Below are 20,592 nucleotides of genomic sequence, written 5' to 3'. Positions count from 1 at the left end.
ACTTTGGGCGAAATGCAGACTACACCCTTAACTGGTCGCCAGTCAGTGGCAGGGCACATACAGAGACAGACAACCAGTCATTGAGATCGGAACACATTTGTTAGTCAAGCTTTAAGTTTACTACGGATCAAGCATGTTTGGAAAACGGTAAAATGAATCAGCAAAGACATTTACAAACATTTGTTTACATCACTAACTGAATACAAAATGGGTCACATTGTGACACTCCTATTAGTCCGTTGGTTTCGTTTCAGCATCATGTGCCCTATTCAGACATTGTTTGCGGTTTGGACAATAGAGCATCTGCTTGGCATTGTCTCACTGTTGCTCTGTGCTCATTCATCATGACAGCAGCGCGTTACTGTGACATTTCAAAAAGCCTTAATGTGGGTCACAAGCACAAGCCTATTCCAGACTAGTATTTTATTGTACATTTTCAGATCACCATCAAACACTGACGCAGATCAGGGTGACTTGGTTCAACGATGGAGAGTTGTCCCTTGGCATATACGGTAGTTAATTCATGCATTAAACAACAATGCTCTCACATGCATCGTCAAACCCACATTGCGTAGCCAAGAAAGACTATATCGGAGAAAGGACCGACGGAGTAAAGCATCAAACACACACACATACGACTCAAATCTGGGCTTACAAATGTCCTACTTTGGAGAGAAAATACTCAAACATCTCCGTTTGTTTTAAAGGAGCCTGCCATTAATTTAGCACACTGCACAGATTATACATTACCGAACGAATTGTGGCAGAAGCTGCCTAGACTGTTTCACATTTCCAGCACGTACGGCTGGCTTTGAGGGAATGAAGGGTTCTTTCAGTAGAGCTTTAGAGACATTACGTTGTGAGGAATTAAATAATTGTTCGGCGTTTGAAAGAACTACAACATGCGACGGAAGAGAATAATAAAGCACACATCACCAAATGCCAAGTGGTGATGTGTCACTTTATCTATGATAACATAAATCAATGATTGACACAATGAGGACAACATGCAACACTTTGTCATACAAATATACATAAGAGATTTTAATATATCGCTTTTCCATCCATCCATTTTTTGTACCACTTCTCCGCACTAGGGTCGCAGGCGTGCCGGAGCCTATCCCAGCTATCTTCGGGCGAGAGGCGGGATACACCCCGAAATGGTCGCCAGCCAATCGCAGGGCACGTAGAAACAAACAAGCATTCGCACACACATTCACACCTAAGGGCAATTTAGAGTCTTCAATCAACCTACCACGCATTTGGTTTTTTTTTTTTTTAGATGTGGGAGGAAAGCGGAATGCCCGGAGAAAAGCCACACAGGCATGAGGAGAACATGGAAAGTCCACACAGGCGGGGCCGGGATTCAAATCCCGGTCCTCAGAACTGGGAGGCAGATGTGCTCACCAGCTCTCGTTTTGAATTTGATGTCTGCAAGATGTTCCAATAAATCTGGGACAAGGGCAACAAAAGACTGGGAAAGTCGAGGAATGCTCAAAAATACCTGGAACATTCCACAGGTGAATAGATTATTTGTAAACAGGTGGGTGCCATGATTGGGTATAAAAGGATCATCCACGAAAGGCTCAGTTGTTCACAAGCAAGGATGGGACCAGGTTCACCGCTTTGTGAAAAACTGCATGAACAAATAGTCTAACAGTTTAAGGACGTTTCTCAATGTACAATTGCAAGAAATGTAGGTATTTCATCATCTACAGTCCATATCATCAAACGATTCAGAGAATCTGAAGAAATCTCTGCACGTAAGCGGCAAAGCCGAAACCTAACATTGAATGCCCGTGACTTTCGATCACTCAGGCGGCACTGCATTAAAAAACGACATCACTCTGTAAAGATATTGCCATGTGGGCTCAGAAACACTTCAGAAAACCATTGTCAGTTAACACAGTTTGGCGCTACATCTATAAATGCCAGTTAAAACTCTACCATGCAAAGAGACAAAACCCAGAAACGGTGCAATCTTCTCTGGGCCCTGAGCTCATCTGAGATGGACTGACACAAAGTGCAAAAGTGTTCTGGGGTCTGACGAGTTCTTATTTGAAATTGTTTTGGAATTCAATCCTCCGGGCCAAATTGTTTTTGGAAATTGTGGACGTCGTGTCCTCCCGGCCAAAGAGGAAAAGGACCAACCAAATTGTTATCACCGCAAAGTTCAAAACCCAGCATCTGCGATGGTATGGGGTGTATTAGTGCCCATGGTATGGGTAACTTGCACATCTGTGAAGGCACCATTAATGCTGAAAGGTACATACAGGTTTATATATATATGCTGCCATCCAAGCAACGTCTTTATCAGGGAAGTCCCTGCTTGTTTCAGCAAGACATTGCCAAGCCACATTCTGCACATGTTACAACAGTGTGGCTTTGTAGTCAAAGAGTGAGTGCTAGACTGGCCTGCTCAGCAGTCCAGTCATTGAAAATGTGTGGTGCATCTACAGAGTCCACGGACTCCTGAGCAACTGAAGTTGTACATCAACCAATAATGGGAAAGAATTCCACCTACAAAAAGCTTCAACAATTTCTATCCTCAATTCCCAAACACTTATTGAGTGTTGTTAAAAGGAAAGGTGATGTCACACAGTGGCAAATATCCCCTTGTGTCAGCTTTTTTTGGGGAACATTGCAGGCATCAAATTCGAAATGAGTGAATATTTGCAAAAACAAACTATAAAGTTTTATCAGTTTAAACATTACATATCTTGTCTTTGATTAGCAAATCATTGTATTCTGTTTTTATTTACATTTTACTTCATTGGAATTGGGGTTGATTGATATTTAGGAGTACAGGACACTGTTGATACAGCAAAAGAAAAATTATGTAAAGTAGGCAATGTTAATTCAAAGGCATTCATTCTTGAAAAACACATTACCGTAATGTATTGTGTAGGCTTTTTTCCATATAATGAAGATAAGCTTTCCAATCACAGTTGAAGCTTTGAGGCTGGATGCAGTCCAAAAACCTCCAGTTAACTGCAGCCTGCTAGCCTACATGCCAGCCTGGAGGTGGAGGGCAATATGCTCCAAGTCTTTCATTTCCAGAACAGGAGGGTCATGGGTGAAGAGTCCCCATGAATTCATGACTGCAGGCTGCTACGTGGCAGCCAGTTGGTACCTTAAGTGCGTTCATTATCACCATCATACACAAAGCCATCTGGAAGAATGCATTTGCATTGTCTCTCTTTTTTGTCCCAGAAAGTATGGTGGGCATTTTTTTTCCCAATCAGAGGGAAACCGTGAGGAAAGACTATAAAAGGCAGTCAGTGTTTTTGGGCTTTCCTTTTGTCTGAGTGACAAGACCATGAAATGGGTCAACAGGCGCCTATCAGTCAGACAATGAGACCCACGGGCATTTCTGTCCTCTGACGAGAATCAAAAGATTCCAAAGAAGCTCTGGGACGAGGCTGCATGACACACTGACCGCGCACAGATGAGTCAGGATGGTTAAATGAAATGCAATAGCCCAATGGGCAACTAAAGATCAAGTGACTGGCACTTACAATTTTTGGGTGAGAAATCATGACAAAGTCTACTCATAAAATGTGCAGCAATTAATAAATATCTATTCAGGTTTACAAGGAAGCTTAAATAAAAACGTTACTAGTACAAAAATAAAACTCCCTTCTGAGGTCTTGTTACACCACACAACTGCGTGATGATAACATAGTCAGCAGTCGGTATATATGTACTGTAGGCGATCAATTTTGCTTTTAAAAAGGACAGTAGCATTTTTTGACGTTTGACTTCTCTGCTAAATTTGGTACGGTCAGAATAAAACAAAACAAAACAATGACATTCCAATGACAACATAATGGAATTCTTGACTGGTAGTGATCCCTAATCCCGAACTCAACAAAGAAAACAGCATACTTACATAAGTACAGCAGGAGAACTCGAAAAGTTCATGCGTTTTGCTTAGCTCATCACTTTGAACAACTTTCATGCTATAACCGGGTGGTATACTGGCAGGGCCGTGATGGGATGGGAAGAAGCTTGTCTGAATAATTATTCCTATCGATGTCTTTTTCATTACTTTATATAGTAGCTTTACAGGAAATAGGGTGCATTAACAACAGTATTTCGGAGTGTGATCATTTATACGTAGGGTTGTTGTTACAAAAACGGTGTTGAGGACAGACGGTCATTGTTGCTGACACAAACTGTACAAGCCACAGCACTGATTTATTATTTTCCGAGAGCCAAGAGTCGAGGGATTAAAACCTACATTTGCATACAGATGAAAGGGCAAAGCTAAAAAAGATCTGTGCTTACTGTGCCAAAGCACAAGCGGGGCAACTTCCTCAGTGCCCAAGCGATCACATGTTGGTCAAAGTTGCTTCCTTTTAAAAGGGAGATTTCCCCGCCCCCTCACTTACTCGAAATGACGCAAAAACGTACGCCCATTGGAACCTTGCTCTCTGTTCTACCAGTCAGACAACGTTAACAGATGTAAAAGACTGCTTATTTTGCCCCACCAAGAGACGAACATCCAGTGTCACCTTACCAAACCTTGTCCTGAGATCCTACGAAGAAATGTGTCAACAGGAGGTCAATGGAAATGTTAAAATGGAAAAGCTTTTAGGACTTCTGGGAAGAGGACAGACGTCAGTATTGGACTGTAATTTAGTGTCGATTCATCAACAGTTGACAGCATGCAGCCCGCAGTCTATAGTCTGGGCCACAGTGTTGGTAAGCTAGCGGGGAGACAGAAAGGCTCAGTGTTGCAGCAGCCATTGCAGTTTGGTTGTGATAATGATAATGCAGTCTTATCACTGCAGAACACAGCTTAACCCTGAGCCTGCCACTTTAGAGAGCGCAGCATCCATCATATTTGAATACATTTCCCCTCCTCCCACATTTGTCTATAACCTGAACCTCCAGGAGAAGCTCCTGCATGGCCAAGCTTTCTGTCCTGTCCTGATCAAAAACAAGAAATGGAGATCATTGTCTCAGTTCAGTTCCAGATTTGGGATTTTGCCCGTGCATGTCTGTACGGCTCAGAGGTGCAACCGATATAAAAACCAGAGAGCTGCCACTGAAAACCAAGCTAATGTGAAGCTGTCGGTCAGTGACTGCACAAACATTGTCCATAGCCATAGCCAATACTGTACAATCATTTGGAATGCCACCGAAGAAGAAACAACTGCTGTAATAGTTTACAAACGCCAAACAAGTTGACTATGGAAAACAGCAACCTTTGACAACTAAAATATTTTTCAAAGCCATAAAGAAAGACCCTAAAACAACCGTTAGTCAAATCAGCAACGACGTTCACAGGGCAGGAGTGAAGGTGATAAGCATGAACAAAAGCGGAGCGGTTCAATTTGAAGATGCAAACCGCTGATTAGTAAGAAGAATGGAAAGGCCAACGTGCATATACAGTAAAGGCATTATAATACATTGCATCCTCCAAAAAGTCAGGGAGAACAAAATTCCACGATAATGTTGTTTGGACGGGCCCGGACGATCCGCTACACATGAGAATAGCAAACAAGACAATCATTCAGCTGCACCCAAAGAAGAAGAATTTTGCCTCGCAACAATTCTTAATTCCAAGAATATCAGTCTTGGTTTTTGTTACATTTGAATCAATCCATATTTTCTCCTAATACTAATTGATACTGACTGGGAATTCTTACTTTAGCACCATATACTGTACGTGAAGAAACTGCATTTGTCAGCGATCCTTGAGAAATGCATTACAAAATAGACTGGTACAGCTCAACCCACTGCTGTTAAAAACAAAATACTACTGAATGTGTCCGTGCATTACAAAACAGCAAAAATCCAGGAAGCGGGTTATATTTTTCGGGGTGTTTGATGTTTGCAGAAGACAACACGGCAGATTTACACTGCATTTGAAACCCATTTTTGACGCTTGTGATGAGCTTTAAGTTGCTGCCTTTGAGAGAGGCTTGAAAAGGAATTGAAATCTGGCGCAGGCATATTCTGCTCAGGGCAGCGGAGAGATGATCTTAGCTCCTCTAGCAGCTTCTCAAAGCGTACTCCTCCTCCTGCCCTACTTCCACAGACTACACAGAGGTGCACAAACAGATCTGTTCCGGCTGAATGACTGCACGCCATGAAACAAACAAACAAACAAACAAACAAAGTGTAAACATGCTCATCATTTGTGATAAGAACATACCTTACAAACATTTAATGGCTTCAATAGCTCCGGGGCATTTCGAGCAGTACTCATCATCAGCCTGAACTTGTCTTTCAGACATGCAGCAAGCAACACACGACATGCAAGTTAGTCAGCCCCAGCTCATCAATGTGAAACAATTTGACTAAGGTGCGGCAGACAAAAGGTGCAAGTGAAGCAGACCTGGCTCGCTTTCCTCCCGTCTCCCTGCTTGGTTCCCCATGTCGGTCCGGTCTGCGACTCCCACACTCCACACAGTGAAGACAAATCCAACAATTTGTGGCTGCGGGGGATCTGTGATGTATGAGTGTGGGGGGTGTCAGCGTGGTCGCATTTGTTCAGCATCCACAATCGCCAACACTCAGTCACGGTGAAGGAAATTCACATCGCGCTCCCTCGTCTTCTTTCCCACTACGGATCTTCTTGGATACGATCCTTCCCAGGACTGTGTGAACGTGTTTGTGAGAATGCGAGGCAGGCGACGTGTCGTGACGGCGAGCGGCTGCTCGCGTGTGTCAAAGCTTGTGAGTTTCCGTATCCTCCGCAAGGGCGATGCAGGCAGCGTCATATGCACATGATTATTGCTGTGATAACCGCTGGTTCAGGAGGTGTGGCTTCCCACGCTCGCTCGCTCGCGCGCGCGCACACACACACACACACAAACGCTCGCTCTCTCGCACGCAGAATGAAACCGGCCAGCCCGTACTAGAACAACGATGGTGACCCTTTCTCTCACTGCTTGCTACATTATTCGTTCCCCACATTGTGTATGCTGAGCGAAGCAGCCGCGTGAGGAGCTATCGGGAAAACTCATTGCCTCGCATAATCTCTTTTTTCAGTGGCATTTTTAATCTGAATGATGGAATGACGACTCTTATCACTTCAGACTTACGTTTCTTGATGAAAGGAATTATGAAATAAGATTGACTAGGAGTAGACGCATTATAATACAGCAGTGCAAGTTTTGAGTGGAAGCTGTATTTTTGGATTTGAATTCTAAAACACTGCGGTCGCTCTTAGTCTTTTCCTGCCCGCATCCGCTCGGACAGGCAACCTTACGGGCCGCTTCCGAGCCCATTCCATTCCATTCCATTCCATTCCCAAGGAATCTAAATGTTACATCGACTCTTATTTCCATCCACCGCTCTTATTATGCTGCTTTCACCTCCACTTAGATCAGCACATCCACTTTGGTAAAGAAACATATCCTTAATCCCGCCAAGAATGTTCTCCTCACCGCAGGACCTCCGTCTCTGCTGGCACAACAGGCCTTTCTCAAGATGTGGCAAGACATTCCCACTGTCGTGCCTTTCCACGGACTTCGGGGTCACGAGTATCTACAGAGAGCAATTTAAAGAACTTCTTTCCGTTCCGTTTCCGTTCTTTCATGAAGCCGAGGCGCAGAATCTGAGCGTCGATGTCAAAAGCTTATTAAGGAGGGAGGCTGCGTCTACACGTAGGCCAGAGCACACACGCTCAAACGGCTTCTTTCTAATAATCCTTTTTACACGCGTATGCATAATCAACGAGGCGACAGTACCGTAATGTACAGCGTAATGTATAGCGCGGTCGCGGAGAGATTCAAGTTCATTTTCTGGTTATATTTGCGCGTCAAGGACTATCTCGAATGAATATGTTTTGAGCGCTCGTGTCAGTGTGCGTCGGTCACGGCTGAATGCGTACGCAGACCGAGTGTCCCCATGTGGACTGAGGCGTACGTGATTAATTCATCTGACAGATATGACGGCCTCAAGAACCATACATGGGAGGGACCGAGTCCGGTATCTCAGATGGAGTTCATCAAACCTAAATATAGTCCAGACAAATAATGTTCCTGAATCACATCACTTTGGCTGCTCGTCCCTCCGCTTGCCTTTAGTTTTATTGCAATCGAAAGACAAGATATGAACTGATGAGGTGATCAAAAGTGTGTCTTCTAATTCAAGTACCATATATGAAGGGGCATGAGGAAATGCAGTTACAAATAAATGACCTCGAATCTACATAAATCAGTGTTTTTAGTATAATTTGAAGTGCTACAGCGGACAGGGAAAGAGATTTGAACTCTTTCTTGCATCCGTAAATGACATGCAAGTATGCAAGGATGCTTTTCAGTGGCCCTCACAATAAAAGACAAGCGAGCGAGATGTCACCCACATTTGCTCGCTTTCTAAATTTGAACTGAAAATGTTCACATACGGCGTTAGAAAAGAGGCCAGATATCAGCCGGACACGTGCTCACGATTCAATTCGAACTAAAATGACTCACAGGGAAACGTTTACGAAATTTAAGCTCGACTCAGAATTGAATGGCACCCATGATATAGTAAAGTGTTTTTCAATGTAAGGGCTATTTGTATCCTCACCAGACCGTCTACGTCCTTCTGCACACTCCACAGGGTCTCCACCGATGAAAGCTTGACTGAATTATTGAGAAGGCATTTTGAATAAGTCATCGGGAACCTATTGTCTGACAGCACGGTAGAGTTGGTTAAGTGCCAAATCTGAACCCATTCACAAAAATAACGCATTGGAAATCCTGCTGCGTGCCAGGTCAATTTATAGGCTTTTTTCCCCATTTGTGGTGTTAAAGTCATCTCCAGCAAAGCATTCTGGATGTTGGAATCAACTGGGATCATGGAAAACGTGAAGCACAGTAATTGATGCAATGAAATGTTTTAACACAAACCCCAATTGCAATGTTGTGTCAAATGTAAAACAACAAACAGAATACAATGATTTGCAAATCCTTTTCAACCTATATTCAATTCAATTGAATGGCTCCTACAGCTGATAAACATTTTGATGATAAACAATGCTTTTTTGGCGAAATATTTACTCATTTTGAATTAGATTCCTGCAACATGTTCCAAAAAGGCTGGGACAGGGCCATGTTTACCACTGTGTTCCATCACTTTTCCTTTTAAAAACACTATTTTTTGAAGCTTTGGAGGGGGAATTCTTTCCCATTCTTGCTTGATGTACAACGTCTGTTGCTCAACAGTCCGGGGTCTCCGTTGTCGTATTTTGCGCTTCATAATGCGCCACACATTTTCAATGGGAGACTGGTCTGGACTCCTACCAGGCCAGTATAGCGCTCACACTCTTTTATTACGAAGCCATGCTGTTGTAACACGTGTAGAATGTGACATCCCTGAAAAAGAAATGTTGCTTGGATGGCAGCATATGTTTCTCCAAAACCGGTATGTACCTTTCAGCATTAATGGTGCCTTCACAGATGTGCAAGTTCCCCATGCCATGGGCACCAAAACACACACATACCATCACACCTGTTGGCTTTTGTGCTTTGCGCTGATAACAATTCCTCTGTGGCCCGGAGGACACCACGTCCATGATTTCTAAAAACAATTTGAAATGTGGACTCATCAGACCACAGCACAGTTTCCCGCTATTTGCAAAAACATATAAAATAAATAATGTTCATCAGTTTGAACATTAAATATTGTGTTTTTGTGGTGAAAATGATTTGCAAATCGTTGTATTCCGTTTTGACTGCAAACCTTCATGAATTGGGGTTTGCAGATACTGTATGGACATATTTTCGAAAGCTGTACAAGTGAAAAGTGGCAATGTCAAAGCCAAATCTACAGATTGCCCCACTGTACACCTCCACAATCTACAGATCCAGATGAATGGTAGCTGAGATACAAGTGCTATGAAAAATGAGGATGTAAATAGATTACAGTGAAAATGTAAGAAACGTGAGCCATCTGGTAAACAAGGATGATGCCTTTTAAGTATTGACAAAATACAGCTGGGTGAGAAAGGTCTCCATGACATTTCTACAGTACAGTCAGGTCCTGCAATATTTCAAGTTGAAATACCGGAGAGCCTTTCACATTTCATATTCACGGTAAGTATAGAGTCGTCCGAGTCAGCTCATCCGACTGATAGACGACAGCTGAATGTCTGTGTGACAGCGTTGATGCGTCTCAACACAGCAGGCTCGACTGAAACATCAAGTTGAACAAAAGCAACTGCGCCGCCCTTTAGTGGGTAAATAGAAGAGGTGGTGCGTGCTCTGCGAGAACTTAAAAGGTGTAAGCACATTTTAATTGTGGATTTCCAAAGCTACTGTACAGCACATCGAAAACAACATACGAGCGAATGTAACCGATTAGTTTTCTTCCACTGGAATGAAAAATTAGCCCAAAATAAAAAAAATTAAAAAAAACACCACCTTCATTTCGAAAACAGGACGCAGTTCTGCCCGAGAGCAACAACGAAATTCCGTTACGGTAGACGTTCATAAGATTTTCGTTATGAAAAAGAATTATTTAGCGAGATTCATTCCCTTGGTGATGACTGCTTACCAGAAATCAGTTCACAAAACTAGGCCAATGTGAGTATCCGAGGATGATGAATTTATCATGCACACTTCTTACTTGAGTTAGAAAATACTACTGCAAAATATCCGTTTGTTAATTAGAGACAATTCACTCGTCTTCTTTTTCTTTTTCAGGAGTGTGGACTTTACTTTCATTTCGTTTGAAGTCTCAACCCAATTATCTTTATTTCAGCAAATCAGCCCCTTGAGGAAGAGCCGCACTGAAGCGTAGAATCCACTTTGGGGATGAGTCACCATAAGATGAGGAGTGTGGAACAATTAAGGCGGTGAAGAACTAGAATGAGTAGTTTCCATATTCATACGAAAACCCAAATATCTTAAATAAAAGGTCCTCTTTTGAACCTCCCCGTGCAAAACAAAACAAAACTTTGCTGAGTTCAAATAAAGCAGCAACTGTGGCTACAATTGGTTGAATAGCACGAAGAAATGTATTTAATTAAATATTTACAGCACAGGTAAGCTGCATACGATATGCAAGATCGGGCAGCCAAAACGGGCGATTTAATACTTTCCATTTCATAATTCAACTGCAATCCATAATGAATGAAATGTATGAAACCATTTGCGAGCTATTCAGGTTAAATCCCGTAGGATGCTGCATACGGTGTCGTCAGTAAATATTTGCCCCCTTCTAGATTTGTGAATTATTTTTGACCTATTTATCCTACTTTTCAGATCGTCGAGCCAATTTAAATATTTAGCAAAGACAACCCGAGTAATTACAAAATCCAGTTTCTGCATCAATTTTTCATTTATTAATGGGGGGGGGGGAGAATCCAAACACATCTGGCACTATATGAACAAGTAAAAGGTTGGTGATTTACTTCAGTTGTCTTTGTGAACTCTCACAATCGGTATGATGATCCAAAACTGAAAATGTAACGAGCCTCAAAGTAAATTGTTTGAAATAAGACACTTATTGTGTTGTGTTAGACAACGAAGACCATCATCGCTTCCTTCAAAAAGAATTATTTGTGCTGATTTGTTATTCAAAACATCACCTGCTGTTTGCACAGCTAAGCAAATGGCAGAGGGGCAGTTGAATGTGTTATGGAATAAGTCCATTCTGTGAGAAGCAAAACATTGCACCACAGTGCAGCCAACCCAAAAAAGGTCAAGTAGAGAAAACCCAGAGCCCTTTTTAGGGTGTGTGGTCCTCTCGTGGCTGAAGTGGGAAATTGTACCACTAACATGGGAACACACGCCTCACTTTTTTTTTTTTTTTTGTCACTATCTGATCTTTTCATGGACAACACTGAATAAACGGCACTTCACTCCAATGTAAAGTCGTGAACATACAGCTTGTATGAACATTTGCTGTCCCCTCAAAACAACTCAACGTACAGAGCTCACTAAACCGTCTGGCAACAAAAGGGAGGGCTGTATACTGACAACTATAGATTGTAGGAAAGTGGCACGTCTTGAAATCCAAACTAAATATTTACCAATATGTGAGGTGAGTATGTAGGTCACTTATGACAAGCACAAACCCTGTCCACAGTAAAAAAAAAAAAAAAAACACACGAACAAACCCCCCAAAAAACGACCGTACAAAACCGTATTATGCTAATTATGTATGGAATGATTTCAAATGATATGAACAGATCCGACTTACCAGCGAGACTACGGGGCCGGGCCTCAGCGAGATCCGAGATAGCTCCAGCGGTCACGGTCTTCTTCACGCGTAAGCCAGGAGCAGCGGCTGCCGGCGCGGCCTTCGTCAGCGCGTCATCGCTGTTGGCGCGTTTCAGCTGAAAACGGAACCGCCGTCAGTAGCGATAACGTCGGTCATCTGCGATCTCAGTCAATAAGTATAACACCCAAGGGTTTGGTCGGTCGAGGCAACTCAGGTTTGGGCCTCACCCGGCCGAGGCGCTGGTCTGAGGCCAGCGTACCGGACGATCTGGAAGTCCTCATGGCCGTGGAGGCGCTAGTGGAGTATGACGAAGAGGGAGCTGGAGAAGCCTGCTTCGCCCGCTCCTGGAGTCCCGCCTTGGGCATCCCCAACTTGGCGGCACCCGCTTTCATCATGGCTGTGCGACAGTTGCCGACTCCTGAACCAAAATCATTTGGATGTTTATTAGCTGGGTCAAATCAACACGTTAAGATAGAAATTCGTATTCTGAAGCACAACCCCGAACAGATAGCTTGCAAGTATTCAGACATTGTAACACTTCTGCAAACTAGCTCCTCTCTGTCGGCATTCATGTTGTTCGTGGAAGCAGTGCCAGTTATCCACAATGGATAGAGATTGAATTGAATTCCAATGAATTTCTATGAAACAGGTCAAGCATATTAAGGCCGCAAGCTCATAAATGTGACATTTAGGGGCCCACATTACAGCATGATGTTATTTTGGCGTCCTCGGAAGAAGAATTCTCTCCTGGACCCAAAACGTTTTCGAATCCCTGCCAAAACCAAAGCTGAACCTTTAGCCTTTGTCCACTGCGGGGCACTATAGAGCTACATTGGCGCTACCGCAAAACATTGACACTGCGCTAGAATTGTATGACTTTAGTATTTAGTTGTGTCCTGCAAGTACCACACCTTGGTTAAAATTGTAAAGCCAGCACAGGAGAGCAGGTCAAATATGCTTCCTCCGTGCAAATGCAAAAAGCATTAGGAATACCAAGAAAACATTCAAGCGAGACTCGCCTGAAGGCAGCAGCATGAGTAAATCATGAGTAAAGCCTTTCCTGTTTGAAGTTGCTTCCAAGCAGTGCCAGCGTCGAACAACAAGAAGTGTCAGCTGACAGGTAGGCAGCGAGCAACATTCAAGCATCCTTTTTGGGAACGAAAGCGACCGGCTGCCATAATAGCTCTATTTTCCGACTCCAACAGGATGCGAGTGTGACCGAGAGACGTTTGCCTTCGATGTCTGCAAGGGGACACGATGTGGAAAATGGAAGGAAGTGGGAGTGCACTTAGCACCGGAGAATAAGTGCGCTTAAAAAACAATTGCAAGTAGTTTTCAATAGGTCTCAAATCAGCATTCGGCAATCCTAACTGCTTTTTGCACCTTTTCAAATTGCGAACTTGTTGCTGAGTAACAGTCGAACAAACGGATGCTCACGAAAATGTACTTCAAATGAGGCATTGTCTGCATACAAGGCATGTTGTTTTCGTTCCCCATCGGCAGCCTTCTAAAAACACTCGTCCTGTTTGTGGACGAACAAAACAATCAAAGGAAGACACGCTCGTCACCCTACCGGCGGACCTGAGCCGAGAACGACGTATTCCTCTGCTCTCCTCCGTTTTAGGCTACATCCTATGTCATTTTACTCAAAGGCTGCAAGCATTACACGACACGTTGCCCATCGAAGCAAATGTAGAAAATGTACATTTGCTTCGACATTTGCTTTTGTAAATGTACAAAATGAAACGTAAGCCCGTTTGCTCGTGCTCCGATCTGAATGAGATTGTACAGTTCACAGTTTTTGTCCTGAGAAGTTCACCATCATGGGAGTCCAAGTCCTCTGCGGGCAGCATCCTATGGCTGCCCCCTCGCACGGCCCTCGTGGCTCAAGCGCTCTTTAACCGCTACGATGCCTCTCTTCTCCTCCGACAAGAACCTTCTTCTCAACGTGATGCTGGGAACACCGCGACCTTCTATTTCCGAATATTCATGATCGCAAGCATTATTTCTCCAAGGCAAAAGTCATTTTCATACTCTGGATCACTCGTGGCAAGGGAATCTGAAATCTGGCCTGACTGTAACTTTCTGCAGCAATACGAGGCCAACTCCTCTTGAGCCCAAACTGTGTCCCACTTACTTGATGCCGGCCTAGTTACGAACCCAGATGTCTCCGAGACAACCTGAGATTCTCCAAGAGCTCCGCGACAGTATTCGAATTTCCCTTGATGATTATAAGCCTATAAATATACAGCATCAACACAAGATATAGCGAATAGAACACAATGAACTGTGATCACAAAACAAACATTTTGACATGAAGTTGGAACAAGGCTGGTAAGAAACTCAATGTAATATTGTTGTTATGACTGCGGTCGCACTGTGCCTATAAAGCGCGCACGCGCGGTGTATGCGCCTCATGCGCCCGAACTCGTAGAGGAGGCGAAATTGCCGCCGCTTAAGATCAGATGAGTGAGGAGCAAGCGAGAGCGCTTCTCTGCTTGGGTGTGTCAACGAGCCAATCTTGCACATCTGATCTGAGCAGGGCGGATTGCTCGCAGACAGGACGGGGCGGGGCGGGCGGTGTAATTCTAATCGCAAAAGGAAGCTGAGCAGGGACATGCTTGACATGTAGCTCACTATTGCAGATCTTGAAAACACATATGAACATTAAATGAGGTCGGCGTGTCCAGCAGCGTCACCGCAGTGTCACGATCCTACATTTCATTTCAAGAGATCGTCTCTTCTCTTGTTATTTTCCGTACGTGAGCGCACAACAGCTCTTAATGTTTTGTTGCTGTTGTTGTTGTTCCAAGTCTTCCTCAAAGGAAATCTGCGAGCGGTGAAGGGAAATTGCGGGGCCAACACGAGCTCCCCTCTGACTTTGAGCGAGAACCTGAGTACACCCTGGAGCGGTCGCCAGTCAATCACATACTTTAGATAAACGGCCATCCCCGCTCACATGCACACCGGCGGCTTATTTAGTTTGACAATTCGCGTACGTTCTTTGGACTCAAAAGCCAGAGTACCAAGAGAAAGCCCACGTCAACTCCACACTGAGAGGGTGAGTCGACATACGAACCAAACACTTTTTGCTGTGAGCAGACGTGCCGACCGCATGCGCCGGCCAAATGAGCAAATGTTTGTCTTTGCAGCCAGCACCTACGTAGCACACATCGCGTACTTAAGACCACGCTCAATACACCGTCAACAGCAAAGCTATAAAACGCTGCATCTTTTCTCCACCCGTGCCCAGTTGATAGTAGGAAAGCTTTCACGAGGCCGACGCAACTAAACAAACGCGCGACGAGCCCCGTACGGCAATATTGCCGTAGCCGCTGTTGTATGATGACGGATAACGAAGACTAAGCGACTCATCTGGTCTGACAAACATGAGAAGCCCGGCAGAAACAGGCCTAGCGGATGTTTACTTTGGTAAAGAGACTTCGAGTTATTTGTCTTTTCAATTTCCCAACTTGAGTATGACGCTCTCGGCCAATATGACAGCGACAGTGATCGATGACAAACTAATATTGTACAGTATGATGTACAAAAGCCAATTATCCACAACTGAAAAATCAAACATTGGCCGATGACTATTTCGTCCTTTGCACGCTGCAGCTGCAACGCGCGATACAGAAAAGTCAGGAAGAGGAAGACCGCGCTGCGATTCCTCGCCGCCGTCTTTCTCTTACAGCGAAAGGAGGTGACGTACCGATACGCCACGACTCTCGTCACTTATAAATCTCGGAACACATCTTGAATATGCAGTACTATTTGCTGTACCGTCGCCAGTCCAAAGTAATGTGTAAAATGTTTGAGTCTTCCTAAATGTGAGCGTGAATGTGGTGTCATTTCCATCCCGCATCCTATGGTATGCGCCAAGGCTGTAGCATGTGGGTAGAATGCACACTGCGCTTTGGCGAGGAATGAAACAGGCCTTAGATTGCGGCGAGAAGCCAAGTTCGGTCTGACCGCACCCCTGCTCAGAACACAGCTACGCCATAGACGGTTGAACAACAATTCCGTATTCATTCGAAGGAAATCAGGCCTGTTGCTGCAAGACGCGAGTGGGACTGTGCCTTTATGTTAGCCGCCAGGCGAGTAGAAACAAAGATTCTAAACCATCTCTACGGGGGAGCGTCGGCACTCCCAGCTCCTCCGAAACCATCTTTCTTCAACACCGACCCGGGACTCGAGTCATCGAAAATGCACACCAAGCGCCGTCAGCGGTGTGGTTGTGTGAAAAAGCGGAATCCAACTGTCGTCTCCGATTTCCACGTCACGTGCTACGTTGTATTGTTCTTTTTTTGCGTGACTTCAAACGTCGAATGACTAATAATTAAGATGATCCGAAAAATACGCAGTCATAGAACAGGTTTTTAATCAGAACAAAACTGAATCGAAAATAGCCACACAAAGATGGTGGCAATGGGCGAATACAACCATTTGACCAAATATTGAATCCCGGATAGCAAAGGCAGGGAGGATTGGCGAGAATCCTGGAACAAAAGTCCGGAGCTCTCTTCTCTGAGTGGCTCTCACTTGTCTTTTCTCCAGGAAAAAGACCTGAGTCAGATTCTCCACACGGGGTGTGAACACGCACGCACGCACGCACGCACAATGGTGGTGATTCCGCTCTACAATGCACGGCCGCTTTTCCATGAGCATTCCCACCGCTAACCGTAGCGTCCACCACTATACGCACAATTCTAACGCCGGAGAGATGCCGACAAATTCAATGTCGAGTTGAAGTTCCGTCGAATAAAGTGTCAATTCTGTGTTCGCTTATTTCCTTTTGGGATGCAAGCGTTGATGCAAATACATGTTCTTGCAATTTACAATTCTTTTCAAAAAGGGCAACAGTTGGCCGGTGTGCCACCAACATGAATATCTTGTTACAACAATAGAACATTAGATGGTGAGTCCAATTTTTTTGCAACCAAATACTATGAAGTCTGAACAATTTCCAATACACCGCCGGTACAAAATGCCAGATATGCTTCTGAAACATGTTTTCACATGCATATGTTAGGTATGAATGGTGCCTGTCTGGCCACATCCTCATCTGCATCGTGGCTAGGTCTCGGGAGGTGGTCTTCCAAGAGTCACGAGCTCAGCGAAAAGGAGAGCGGAAGAATGCATTATTAGCCTCACGCTGCGAGACGGTCTCTGCTTTCTTTTGGTGTTCCACTTTAGTCTGGGGAGATGTGAAACTGATGCGCCACCGGACGCCACGCTCTTTCCCAAAATCACGATCGCACGCAAACATTGGTTCGCATCGAGAGCTGTTAGCACTGACTGGAGGCCTTTCAAACGGGAGTATTCACGCTCTTTCCCCCTTCGTGTCGGCTCTCTCTGGGGTCTCCAGATTCAAAATTCCGACGGTTGTCTGTCTGCATGGGTGCGTGGTGACCAACCTCGGCTGCCCCCCTTCCTCTCGTTCTCAGTGCCCCTTCTAGTATCGGTCGAATTCACAGAGTATTCATTTTCTCGTACGATTGTAGCTAACCCAAACACCTCTCAGATCAGTCAACAATTGCATTTAGTGCCAAATATCAATATTACACCTTCAGTGATACATGTGAATTAAAAATCAATCAATCAAAATGAACACAGGTGGTCCAGCTTTGTAGCTCAATGGCCAGTGTAATATTGTACATAAGCATAAGCGTAGAGGTCGCCGATGGATCATTTGCAGGCAATAGCGTTTCATTCCAGTTTCAGCGGGCGGTGGTCGCTTTTACATCGCAAAGCAGTTGGCAAATGCCCAAAACTCCAAGAAGCAACGTGGCTGTCCATATTCTCATTCATGCGGGTCATTTCATTGAATCCATCACAACCGGGCTGTTCCGGTTGCCTTAGAAGACGTTTGGGCTCTCGCCAGAGCTGAGCAGGCTTCATCGGTTCACGCAACAAGGTTAGTCGGTTTCCACAGTAAAAACCCAGGCCCGTGCTGTCCTAACCAGCCTTGTTGCGTGAACCGATGAAGCCCGCTTCAAGTTAACAATGCACAAATGCAGAAAAAAAAAAAAAAAAAAAGTGACACTCTCTGTTATGTGAATGCTCTTGATGCAGTTGAACATATAATTGGCCTTCAGCCTTGATATACACTTAGCTCTATGCTTTGCAATGACCGATGCATTGGAAAGTGCCACCCTGCGCCAGTCACATTCATGCATTTGCTTACCAAGAAGGATCGCGCAAGTAATAATCTTCAAGCGAAGTTCATCAGCTAGAGGCTCTGTTTCAAGGCTCCCCAGACAGCTCAACTTCCTGCTCTGATGGTGTCAAACTTCGGATCCGATAAACAGCCGGAGCCACGTTGCAAAACCTTCTGCCGCTTTCCTGTGTGCGTGTAGTGTGAGTGGGCGGATTCCATAGAAACACTTGCACAGCGTGCATGAGAACAAAGCTCAACGGCTTTCCGCAACGGAGCGTCGTAACGCATGGGCCGGGCAGGCCGAGGACAGAAACACTTATGCCCTCCGACTAGCGTTTCATCTTCTTCATCTTTACTTACAGTCCGTAATAACCTCTCAGACAAATAGTTCACGTGTTTCCCTGCTCTCGCTCACCTGACACGTGCAAACTTGCTCGTCCTGTTTACCGGGAAGAGCCCGACCGATGATATCGAAGAATCGCCTTCAAGACATTCACCGTGCATGTCGGCGGGAGCAAGTGTGAAAACAAGACCCATCAGCTTCATTTCAAATGTGACCCTCGTGATCCATTAGAGAAGCACCATTTCCTTGTGTGTGTGGGTTTTTCCCCCAGGTGAAGAAAGGACTCTTCGACTGAATCCAAACATCTCTCAGATGGAAAAGATACAGACGGACAGTTTGGCATACAGCTTATTGTACATTTTGCATATCTTGGAAATAATGTCCCGCCCCCCCCCGAGATACGCTTCAGTTATCCAAATAATTGACATTTCAAATGCAAGTGGTCATTCCTTTCCAATGGCTGCCCCCACCTTCGCCAAGTGCATGTCCGCGCAGCTGCACGCACGCGAACTGCCAATTGTGCTATCACACTCACTACTTTGCCTGAACGCGAGTCACCGTCGCCACCGAAGAGACGGTTTCTGAATAAACTGTTCATGTTATATAACCAAAGTTATATAGCTACATCAACAGCGGGGCTATTGTTACGAAAGGAACTACTGTCCGTTTCTGTATTTGCTTTTGCTCAAGGGCAGGGCCATAAAAAGTCAGTTCGTATGATTTACGACATTTGATAATAGCCAGCCTTCCACCCTCTGTACCGCATCACAAGGTCACGTCATCGCTGCACGTACACGAAGGACTCGAGAACAGCGGCGAGTTCTCGACTCGCTCGCTCGGTGTGCCGTTATGACAAGGAGACTGAGGAGCCGGAGACGTTCGAGCAGCGCTGAGAAGACAACGTGAACGCCCTGCAGAGAACCGTGTTCAATTCTTCCCACCGTGAACAGTGCCGCAGACGGCGGGGCTTCGTCTTAGGCCGAGCCGCGTACAGCATATGCAGCTGAACACGGGTCCTTCCCAGATAACCCTCACGCTATAAATAGCGAGAAAATGACAGGAACTGCCTGGGTAATGATTCAGATCGAGGACGAGAGCAGCCAAAGAAAAAGGAATCCAGAAGCTCGCCACTCCGGTTTCCACAAGGTCGTGCCAAGTCTATTCCGACACGACATCGTTCAATTAAAACAAATGAAAACAAAAATAACAACAACACAGACCGAAGAATATTGATGACACACCCGAGACCGTTTTCATTTCAAATGTCAAAAGATAATCAATTCTGCGAGGAGCTCCTCTTCGATCCCAGAAAAGCACACTTGCAACTGTTTCTATATTGCGGGCTGGTTAACCATAAGGAGGGAGGAAAATGCTTTACTTAGCTCCAAACAACATACACGTCAACCACACTGTAATACTTGGCGCGTATATCTTGTTTTTTTTTTTTTTTTCTTCCCCTCCCCTGACATTTCAAAAGCGGCAAGAGAAATGTGAAAGCTCTCATTTGTTGCCCAGTTGGGTTCCCCTCAAATAGGCCTGCAAGACCCACTGCGCACCGACGCCGCCTCCATGAACACAACGCTCTCAACGGGCCACGTTTGACCATTTGAAACATTCATTACAAAAACAATCGATGAGACACGTGAGTCAGATTTGTTCTCGGTACTCGGTGGCTATCAAAGTTTTTAATCACATTGCATTTGCGTATTATCCATTACATGGGGTTTGGGGAATAATATATCCTTAAGCTCATCCTTAAAAAAGATACAATTTATATCGTTTTGCTTATTGAAACAAAACGGGATACACAGACTAGGCGAAATGCTGGAATTACGTGTGGAAGATATCCACCGTCACAGGTGTCATTTATGCAGACAAGGCCAGAGTTGGTGAAAGGAAAGAGATGTCACTATCAACG

General features: G+C 44.7%; 1 protein-coding gene across 1 annotated transcript in view; it reads right to left on the bottom strand.

Annotated features, from left to right (window-relative positions):
• specc1 (sperm antigen with calponin homology and coiled-coil domains 1) overlaps positions 1 to 19,159 on the bottom strand; it is a 46,464-nt gene extending 27,305 nt beyond the window's left edge. The window contains exons 1-4 of the mRNA XM_061703190.1: positions 19,145 to 19,159; positions 18,359 to 18,449; positions 12,399 to 12,589; positions 12,151 to 12,286 (exon numbers count right to left, since the gene is read on the bottom strand). Of these exons, the coding sequence (XP_061559174.1) occupies positions 12,151 to 12,286; positions 12,399 to 12,589; positions 18,359 to 18,449; positions 19,145 to 19,159 (433 nt within the window). The remainder of the gene's footprint in view (positions 1 to 12,150; positions 12,287 to 12,398; positions 12,590 to 18,358; positions 18,450 to 19,144) is intronic.
• Positions 19,160 to 20,592: the final 1,433 nt, after the last annotated feature.

Source organism: Phycodurus eques, chromosome 17, assembly GCF_024500275.1.
Source record: "Phycodurus eques isolate BA_2022a chromosome 17, UOR_Pequ_1.1, whole genome shotgun sequence".
Lineage (NCBI taxonomy): Eukaryota > Metazoa > Chordata > Actinopteri > Syngnathiformes > Syngnathidae > Phycodurus > Phycodurus eques.
The sequence above is the reverse complement of the archived record's forward strand: the minus strand, read 5'-3'. Positions and strand labels throughout refer to the sequence as shown.